This window comes from Lipotes vexillifer, unplaced genomic scaffold (assembly GCF_000442215.2).
Source record: "Lipotes vexillifer unplaced genomic scaffold, Lipotes_vexillifer_v1.1 scaffold639, whole genome shotgun sequence".
Lineage (NCBI taxonomy): Eukaryota > Metazoa > Chordata > Mammalia > Artiodactyla > Lipotidae > Lipotes > Lipotes vexillifer.
The window spans coordinates 3,494,747-3,505,493 of NW_006786377.1; the positions used below are offsets into that span (position 1 = coordinate 3,494,747).

Here is a 10,747-nt window from a genome sequence, read left to right on the forward strand (position 1 = left end):
TACTTTCTGGGTCTGCAAAACAGGCGGGTGTGGGCGGGGTCCCTGCGAGCGAAGGGAGGGCCGGGCGGGGGTGCCTGGGCGGGGCTTGATGCGCCCCGCCTCCCGCGGCCGCGTTTCATCACCGGCTGGTGATTTTCGTCCAGGCTGCCTCATCCTCGCGGAGCTCGCGACGGCTCGGGGCAGAGCGTCGCCGGGGCGCCCAGAAGCCCCGGGAAAGGACGAGGGGCGGGGCCGGGCCGGGCCGGCAATGCCTCCAGCTGCTGCGGCGCCCGCCGGTGACCGAGCGCCCGCGGCCTCGGGGACGCAGCTGGACCCCGGGGAGGCCAGGCTTTGAGGCGCTGGGGCCTAGCGCCCGCTGCGGCGGCTCAGGAGGGCCACAGGGCCCGCGCTCCCCCGCTTCCCTCGCTCTCTGCGGCCCCGCCTCGGCTCGCTTCCTCCGCCGCCGACCGCTATGGCCTCCGCCGCCCGGGGGAGCGCGGGCTCCGGGCTCAGGCGGTCGCCACGGCTCCCGGCGCTGCGCGGGCTGCTGCTGCTGTGCTTGTGGCTGCCCAGCGGCCGCGCGGTGGGGTCGCCCTCCGCGCCGCTGTCCGAGCTGCACTCGCAGCTCTCGGGAGTGGAGCAGCTGCTGGAGGAGTTCCGCCGGCAGCTGCAGCAGGAACGGCCGCAGGAGGCGCTGGAGCTGGAAGTGCGCGCGGGCGGCGGCCCCCAGGAAGGCTGCCCAGGTGGCGGCGGCGGCTACAGCGCCATGCCGGACGCCATCATCCGCACCAAGGACTCCATCGCGGCCGGCGCCAGCTTCCTGAGTGCGCCGGCTGCCGTGCAGGACTGGCGGCAGTGCCTGGAGGCCTGCTGCCTCGAGCCGCGCTGCTCCGTGGCCGTGGTGGAGCTGCCCCGCCGGCCCGCGCCCCGGGCCGCCGCGCTCGGCTGCTACCTCTTCAACTGCACGGCGCGCGGCCGCAGCGTGTGCAAGTTCGCACTGCACCGCGGCTACAGCAGCTACAGCCTCAGCCGCGTCCCAGAGGGCGAGCAGGAAGGCCTGGAAGCTGGCGCCCCGGCCACCACCCGGGCCTCGCCGCAGCCGGGTAAGCACGCCCCTGGAGGCCGGGGCCGGGCCGCTTGGGTCCTGCTGTCGCTGCCCTTGCACCTGTTGGTGGCTGCATCTGGGAGACCCGCCTAGGCAGGGCCGCTGGGCCCTTCTCAGTCAAGTCAGAAATGAAACACCCTAGATCCAAGTTAACGTAACTGACTTAGTTGCGGGCATCCAGAAGAGTGGCTTTGATTTCCCATCCTAGGGATGGTTTCTGAGAAAGCCCAGTAGATTGAGCAGAAGCGGGCATGATGAGCTGCTTGTGGAATTTTTCTAAGCTTAGGGAGGTGTGCGTATCTGAAAGCATTCGCAGAAATTCGATTTAGTGGAGGAGAAAAGTTCAGGGGGAAAAAAGTCTGTTTGAACCTCAGAGGTTCTTATGAGGAAGGCATGGTTTGTGTCAGGAATTACAAGGGCAAAATCTAATTAGCTGCCGGATTGCTCATAGCACACCCTTATTTCCTAGCTTGGCTCTCAGGATTCATGATTCCAGCTAAAGTTGCTTTCATCAGATAAAAATAGGAAGAGAAATGTGTCAGGTTATTTTGAAGTGGGTCCAGCTGATTCCCATGAACTATGGTTCTCTTTTTTAAAGAGGTAAAAGAAGGGACTTGATTTTTCGAAAACAAAGTTTAAGGCACCTCACTTTTGAAAAGGAGCTAAAAATGATGCTTTTCATTTGATGGTTTTACTTTCTGGGGATGCTCAGAATGAGAAGACCAAAACAGGGCAAAAAAAAAAAAAAATGTAGCAGTTGGAGATTAAGGTCCCTGAGGGAACAAAACCTTGATTGGGCCTAGCTGTGGTCAGCTCCGAGTGTTTGATTGCACTCTGTTGCTGTTTGCTTTATGATAGCACAAGAGTGAAACCATAGCAAGATTAGAGGGGCATAGCCTCTGGAGTCTTCATGACCTTCAGGTCCAAAGAGAAGGGTCTGGAAATCTGTGTCCACAATGGCCCACCTCCCTTCCCACCTCCAGGGGAATGAACATCAAAGGTCACCCTGCAACTGCTCAGCCTTGAGGCAGACACTGGGAAGGACCCCAAAGTTTTCTCCCCGAAGTGGAGGCAGGAGGCACTTTCACCTGGACCCTCACCAGCATCTCTGAGCCCGCCCATGGGTGTTAACACACACATCCGTCCTCTGCCCAAGCAGGGACTCAAAAGTCCCAGCACCAAAGAAACAAAATCCCTTTCCCTTTTTTCTCACTGCACATCTGGAAGAAACCAACATTGCCAAGGAGAGCTTTATTATAAGCCAGGGGAAACCAAAAGGAAATTAAACAAGGAAAGAGTATGCCCGTGGGAGAAAGAAACTTTAGTTTACTGTAGAAGTCTCTGAATCATTTTTTCTTCTACTTTGTTTTTTTTGGCCTTCCCTTCCCTGGGGCAAGTTTGTCTAGGAATTCAGTTTTGTAGACGTTCAGAGGTACACACAGATGACCACTGGGCTTGGTCCTTATTCTGGAAAAGAACTGCCTTGCTCACAGTTCTTTGGATCTCCAGTAGTATGGACACATGGAAAGGTGCTTCTTAGCCCAGTGCGCCAAGAAGCTGCCTGCAGGTAGGGCAAACGTTACCCCACCCAAATGTCCTGTGTTTTCGCTGCCCAGATTCTTAACCTGAAGTTCTCTGTGCTTCTGAGACTAAGTTTTTCCTTCTCGAGTGTTTTTTGTTTTCCTGAATCTTGTGAGCATGTGTACTTTAAGGCCAAAGGAGCGTGAAAATGGTTTAGAGAAGCTCTTGCAGAGAATTTGTTAGGGGTGCACTTGAGGTGAATAAGAAGATCGTGAAGAAATGGTGGAGGGCCAGGTGGGATGGGACAGCACACGTCTATAGTGGACCCCATCAGCCCTGTTTGTTGCTGATGTTCATTGTTTGATGGGAAGCACTATTAACAAGCTCCTTAGACAAGTGAACTCACTCTGTCCTCACAGCACCCCAAATCTAGGTTCTTCCATAATCCTCAGCGTACTGGAAGGCTTGGTGAGAGGAAGTAACCTGCCCGAGGGTCTCGTGGCACCTAAGTTGTGGAGCTGTGCATTGTGAGCTGTGTTCTGGGCCAGGTGGAATGTTTTTCTCCAGCAGCATTGGGCCGCCTGGAGGCAGAGATGCCCTTGGTTGGGTTTCCAGGGTGGGACTGACGAGGTGGCTGCAGGGGATGATGGAAGAATGTGCGAAGGAGTGGAGGATGCTTAGAGAGGTGTGTTGAAATGGCAGAATCTGCCTGCGGTTGCATGCAAAGATCAGGGCTGGGGACTTGAGGTCCTGAAACCTGGGTTTGAGAGCCAGCTCTTCTGCATGAGGTCCCTGTTCATCCTCTTAGGACTTGAGTGCTTGCCTTGCCTTCCAGCCGGGCCGTCATGACGATCAAGGCTGGACATGCTTTGTGAATTCTAAAGGTGGCATTTTTTTAGGAAAATGATCCATGCTAAAGAAAAAGTATGAGGAAAAAGGTTTATTATAGCATTATTTATTATGGTGAAAAAAATTGGTAACAAAATGTCCAGTAGTAGAGGTTAGGGAATCAAAATGACAACTGTGAAGTTTATGTAGTGACACAGGCAATATATGAATAAATATCAAAACTAGAAAATAAATTAGTAGGTTAAATTCAGAATGTAACTTTATATTTACTGTAACCAGAATACACATCCAGTGCCCCCAAAGTATAGTGGGAAGGACAGAACCTTTCAGTTTGACAGATCTGGGCTGACATCTGAACTGACAAATTTATCACTTGTGTGGCCTTAGGCAACTAAGTTAGCCAATCTGACCCTAGTTTCCTCATGAGTATGATGCAGATGACAACACTACCTCAGAGACTTGTGAAAGTTCAGTGACTTTACGGCTCAAAACACTAAGCATGGTGCCTGGTGCAAAGAAATCACCCAACAAATGGTAACTATTAATTATTATTATCAGCAGCTCAGATGGAGAAAGACAAAGAGTACACACCAGAAATGATGATAATCATATTGGGGTTGTGAATCATTTTTTCCTAACGTGTCGCAATTAAGAAAAACACACAATGGAAGAAAAAAGACCACAAAAGCCAACAGAAAACTCAAGATGGATTTTGACCTGTAGTATCTAAGCCTCTTCCCTTAGTCTGGCCCTACTTCCATATCCTCAGCCTCGCCTGTATCATTTGTATCCACGCAGCAAGACCCAGATGCCAGACCTCTTCCTTGCCGTTAAGGCGTTGGTCAGAGCAGCATGTTGTAAATCAGCGTAGCTAACGGTATACTTCTCTGTATAAAATGCCGCCTTGATATGCTCCGTCAAAATTGGTATGAGTTTTTTTTTTTTTTTTTTTTGCGTTACGCGGGCCTCTCACTGTTGTGGCCTCTCCCGTTGCGGAGCACAGGCTCCGGACGCGCAGGCTCAGTGGCCATGGCTCACGGGCCCAGCCGCTCCGCGGCATGTGGGATCCTCCCGGACTGGGGCACGAACCCGTGTCCCCTGCATCGGCAGGCGGACTCTCAACCACTGCGCCACCAGGGAAGCCCAAAATTGGTATGAGTTTTATTTCGCCTCTGTGGATCTTGCCAAGTGTGCTTAGTCTTCAGAAGAAATCAGTGTTTCCATAGTACTTAACATTGGCTTGTTACATTTTTATAACAAAAATTCCAAGTTACATTTAATCTTGTTCTTCATCGGCAAGTCAGATTTTTTGAATGATAGCACACTCCTTTCCTCCTCTAGTCATTTGTTTTTTTTTAAGACCTGTTTCCGGCTTAAGCCAGCTTTGCCTGGACTTGAACTGAGGAGGAAATATAGCTCTATTATTTCAAATACAGTGACGAATTTAGAGGATGTGAGGATTTCACTGTGTTCATAGATCATATCTTTAAGCTTACCTAAAGAAAAGTATCAATAAATGACTAACGCGATTATTTTTTTCTTCCAGGAGGGCCAGGATTAATTAGTTTTATAATATGTGGGATATTTCAGAACTTACCTGATTTTTCCACCTTAAATCTTTCTTGGTTAAATCTTCAAGGGCCCAGGACTTCACTGGCGGTCCAGTGGTCAGAATTCCACGCTCCCACTGCAGGGGCACAGGTTCAATCCCTGGTCGGGGAACTAAGATCCTGCATGCTGCGTGGTGCAGCCCAAAAAATTTTTTTTAATTAAAAAATTAAGAGAGTATGAAACTGTAGTGGAAGGTCAAAAAAAAAAAAAAGAAAAATTAAAAACAACATTTAAAAAAAAATCATTGAGGACCTAAAATATATTATTAGTATCACTGCTGTTTATATCATATAGGTGTATTTTAGTTTGTTTACTTAAAACGGTATTTCTTTAAAATATATGTGCATTTGCGTAAGCATACTAATAAGATGCTTAAATCCGTTAAAGTATTCACAGTTCTGCTCTTAGAAATATTTTCTATATCTAATGGCTTCTATCAGTCACCAATGGAGCAGCTGTCAGTCACATATTAATATTTAGTGAACACCGTGAGCCTTAAATTTAGTACCATGAAGAACAAAAGGTAACTCGTTCGCTATTTTAGGATATCTCAAACTCTGTGCCGGCTTCTCTTATAAAAACTAGTTAGAAACTGTGAACCTCTTGTGTTTTCCTAGATGAAAAATTGGATTCCAAAAAATTTCTATGTGAGTTTTGTGTGAATCCAAGAACCTGCCTTAACTTTTCAAATTTAATTTATTACATTACAATGAAAATAACTTTCAGTTACTATACATCCTCTTGGCAGTTCTTTGCTGGACTACATCTATTCTAGCAAACAAGTTACCTCTCAATAAATTAGAAAAAATATAGGGAACATATGTCTTGTGAATTATTTATTTTCTTTCACAGAAAAGGACGAGCCTCCACTTAGCAAGGCCGGGCAAGATGTTGTTTTGCATCTGCCCACAGATGGAGTGATTCTGGATGGCCGTGAGAGCACAGACGACCACGCCATCGTCCAGTATGAGTGGACACTGCTGCAGGGTGACCCGTCAGTGGACATGAAGGTAATTCATGTCGTAAGTGTAATGAAAACTAGTGTTTCAGTGCAGTGGTCTTTCTACTTAGGTTCCCCAAATGTCTGTAAGTTGGCAGAAGTGCAAAATGGAGAAAGCATAAAAATGATTGTTGAAAAAATGTTATATTATATGAATTTACTTTTCTACTGAGTTAACAGTGATCCTGACCATGTGTTTTTATTTATTTATTTTTTGGCTGAGCCTCGTGGCTTGTGGGGTCTTAGTTCCCCAACCAGGAATCCAACCTGGGCCCTCTGCAAGTGAGTGCATGGAGTTCTAACCACTGGACCACCAGGGAATTCCCTGACCATGTGGTTTGAAACTAACCCTCGTTCTTGGCTGCTTTTTTGTTGACTTCTCCAGAACACAAAAATGCTTCAAGGAAAAAGACTCATGCTTTGTTTTGTTGACTCAGATTACTTTAAAAAAAAAATTTTTATGTCTTCTTTTTTCAGTTCAAATCCAAGTAGAAAATTTGAAAAATACGAAAGGAGCATAAAGAGGAAAATAACAATAGAATGAACTTATTCTTCACATGATGCAGAGAGCAACCATCTTACCTCGCGTTAGGCCTGCCTGAGATAGTTGAGTTAATTAAGTGAGGTGGGGTTTGGAGTCAAGGGCTCCTATTCAGGTGCTCCTCACTGATTTTCATCAGGCTTGTCTGGGCTGGAATTGCTGCCGATGGGAATGAGCCACTTACCCAGTGGCTGCCTGTACACAATTAAGATACAATTGACATGTAACATTATATGAGTTTCAGGTATATAGCACAGTGACTTGATATATGTATATATCTGGTGAAATGATCACCACAGTAAGTCTAGTCAACATCTGTCAGCACACATAGTTACAGTTTTTTTTCCTGTGATGAGGACTGTTAAGATCTACTCTCTTAGCAACTTTCAAATATAACAAAAGTGTTATTAACTGTAATCACCATGCTGTACATCATATCCCATGACTTATTTATTTTATAACAGGAAATTTGTGACTTTTGACCTCTTTCACCTGTCCCTTACCCCATGCCTCTGACAACCACCAGTCTGTTCCATAATAAGCATAAGCTCATACAGTATTTGTCTTTCTCCGTCTTATCTCACTTAGCCTAATGCCCTCATGGCCCATCCATGCTGTTGCAAATGGCAAGATCTCCTTCTCTTTACACACCATATCTTCTTTATCCATTTATCCGTTGATAGACATTTAGGTTGTTGCCATATCTTGGCTATTGTAAATAAGGCTGCAGTGAACATGGGAGTGCATATATCATTTCGAATTAGTGTTTTTGTTTCCTTTGGATAAATACCCGGAAGTGGAATTGCCGTATCAACACAGGGAGTCTTGAGTCGTGAGGAAAGTGGCTTTTTATTAACCCTGCCAGGACCCTTTGTAGTATTTCCTGGCTTAGGCAGATAAACTTCATCCAAATCACTTCAGTCAGAGGAGGTGGGGAAAATCTGTGTTGCTTTGCCAGGGCTGCCGTATAACAAAGTACCACAGACTGGGTGGCTTAAACAACAGAAATTTCTCACAGTTCTAGAGGCTAGAAGTCCAAGATCAAGGTGGCTGCAGGGTTGGTTTCTTCTAAGGCCTCCCTCCTTGGCTTGTAGTTGTCTGTCTTCTCCTGCCTGTGTCCTGACAGGCTCTTCCCTCTGTGCGGAAGCACTGACTTCTGTTTTCTTGGGACAAAGACAAGAACAATAATCAGCGAGTCCCTCAAGACTAAACACACTGCCTTACCCAATGATTAGGCAGTCTTAGAACTGGACCAGACCCTCGATCAGCATCTTACCCAGCCTCCTATCCATACAAGAGCTCCTGCTTTCACATCCCTTGCAGTGGTCATCCAGTCTCTGCCTGGTATTTCCAGAGATGAAAGCTCATTATTTCATATCACGTTGCATGACATCTTTAATCAGCTCTAATTGTTGGGCCAGTGGGGTGTTACTTCTATGCACTGGTGTTGAATCTTCTTTTTGGAAAAGCGCTGAACACATCTTTTTTTCTGTGTGTCAGCCATTAAAGTTTTTTTTTTTTTTTTAAATGAGTGTCACCACTTGGGATGGTCTTCTCAGAACTAAACACTCTCAATTCTTTCAGATGTTCCTCATATGAATTGAGTTTTAGACTGTCCACCATCAGCCTTTTTTGGATTTTCTCAGATTCATCCATGCCCTTCTTAAAATCTGACACCCCTAATTGAAACCCATACATAAACCGTGGTTCTTCCTGACACAGACTATTACATCCTGTGATCCAGACATTGTCTCACTTCTATTAATGAAGATTCATTTACATAAACTACCTTAGTAGCTGCTTCACACCATCGGTTCATGTTGTTTTCCATTAGCAGGATCACCTAAAACCTGCTTCATCTTGCTACATGAACTGCTGTCGTGATGGCCTCCCCCATCCTGTGTTTGTATAATTGATTTACTGAACCTGAGTGCAAGACTTTATGTTTACCCTTCTTATATCTCAGTGTTTGGGTTTTCAGCTACAATAGAAATAATTTTTAACTTTGTGTGTCATCCATCATATTTATTATTCTTCTGTGCATTGTGTCGGCTGCAAAATTAATGTATCTTTACTGAAATCTCTTGAGAACTGAGAATGATCAGGAAAGGTGCCTGGGCAAGCCATGGATCAGCCTGCTATGAGAGTTCCCTTGAGATGGATGCTGACAATTAATTAATTGGCACTCGTGGGATATATTTGTTCAAGCAGCTGCAAATCTGTCTCTATTATCATCTAGCTTTTCATAGTTGCTACTGAAGGCTTTACTCTGTAAACAATAAATTATGTATATAAATGCTGAATAAAAATAATGCTGATGATTCAGTATTTAATTTATTGAAGATATTTATAAAGAAGTAACAAGATTAGCCATTTCTTATAGACTTTTAGGGCTGACTATGATGCCATCAAGAGGAAAATGTGTGGGACTTCCCTGGTGGTCCAGTGGTTAAGACTCCGCACTTCCACTTCAGGGGACATGAGTTCGATCCTTGGTCGGAGGAACTAAGATCCTGCATGCCTACCGGCGGGGTCGAGGGGAAAAAAAAAAAAGAGGAAAGTGTCGACTAATTCCCCAGCCAAGTGTATAACGGCGATGGCAGATAGACCTAAAGCTATAAAGCCAACATCTAAGTGACAAAGTCTGCAATAGGGGAGTCATTTGCTATCAAACTGCAACTGTCTTATAATGGTGTACATTCATGAATGCCCCCAAAGTTAACTCAACTCTCATTGGTCAGGCTTTCTGCTGAGTGCCTATCCCAACCCCTTCTTGAGCCCTCCCCTCTCCCCTTTTCTCCACTGTCTACAGGGTCCTCACCCCCTTCTCTCATCTTTGGTGGTAGAATAGTCAGCCCTCCCTTTGTTTTGGGATACTTTAAGACCAGGTTGTAGGACTATCCTTTCACATCCAAATGACCCATTCAGGTATTCAAAAAACAAAAATGAATGAGGTTCTCACCCTAAGAGGAATATGCTGCCAGCTTAATTATGATAAAATTAATTGCTAACCTTTTTTAGCATCTAGTGTGTGTCCAGTACTGTACTAAGCACTTTTTTAAAAAATTTTTTTGGCCACGTGGCATGTGGGATCTTAGTTCCCAGAGCAGGGATCTAACCTGCACCCCCTGCATTGGCAGCACAGAGCCTTAACCACTGGACCTCCAGGGAAGTCCCAGTACCAAGCACTTTAAATCGACTAAACATATGGGAAAGCTCATGTTCTGACTTGGTTTCCTCATTTATGAAGAAAATGAATAAGAGAGATGATTGGTCAGAGCCAAGAGGTTCTGATTTTTTTTTTTTCTCTTTGGCCACACCCAGCAGCTTGCTCTATCTTAGCTCCCCAACCAGAGATTGAACCCAGGCCTCCTCAGTGAAAGCGCCGAGTCCTAACTACTGGACAACCAGGGAATTCCCAAGAGGTTCTGATTTTAAAGTCATATATTTTCTGCCCTCTAACAGGATATTCTACGTCTATTTAACTGGGTATTAATCTATAATACATTCTTAAATGTAAGAAGACACATTTTTCAGGTAGTCCATTAGATGTCACTGAGTTTCATAACATAATACATTTAAATCTGAAGTCAGAATGTAAAATATGACATTTAGGAACATGATAACAGTATGAGGACGTTCAGGGAGATCTGAAATTCATAAATCTGTACATTGATTTCCATTCATCAGATGTGGAAAATTTAACTAAACTATTTGAGAATACCATGTGTAATGGAAGCTTACTAAAGGATGGATATTGTTTACACCAATAACTTCATTATTAACTTAAAACCAGTTGCACATTGGTGTGCCTGCTGTACACACTTAATTTTTAAAAACAGATAGGTGTATTATCATCCACACTGAAACATGTTTGGGAGTGAAAGGAGGTGGTATTAATAATTACACCAGGACCACAGAGATAAAGTGAGGCTGTCTTGAGCAAACAGAAACATGGGTCCTTCTTGATAAAACCCAAGTTCCATGAGACGGATGGTCTATATTTCATCTCCCAATTAGTCTCCTTTTTAGACCACCCTCAACACATTAACGTAGTATTTTAAAACTGAGCCTTAGAGAAAAGGTTTTCTGGGCAAGTAACATAAATAGAAAGAAGAATACTGGCTTTTCGTCATAGGGA

The 10,747-nt window shown here is 45.3% G+C and overlaps 1 protein-coding gene across 1 annotated transcript in view; it reads left to right on the plus strand.

Moving 5' to 3' along the window:
- Positions 1-447: 447 nt before the first annotated feature.
- The window catches only part of LRP11 (LDL receptor related protein 11), a 44,051-nt gene continuing 33,751 nt past the window's right edge, over positions 448-10,747 (plus strand). Inside the window, exons 1-2 of the mRNA XM_007458751.1 lie at positions 448-1,082; positions 5,918-6,075. Of these exons, the coding sequence (XP_007458813.1) occupies positions 452-1,082; positions 5,918-6,075 (789 nt within the window). The 5' untranslated portion in view covers positions 448-451. The remainder of the gene's footprint in view (positions 1,083-5,917; positions 6,076-10,747) is intronic.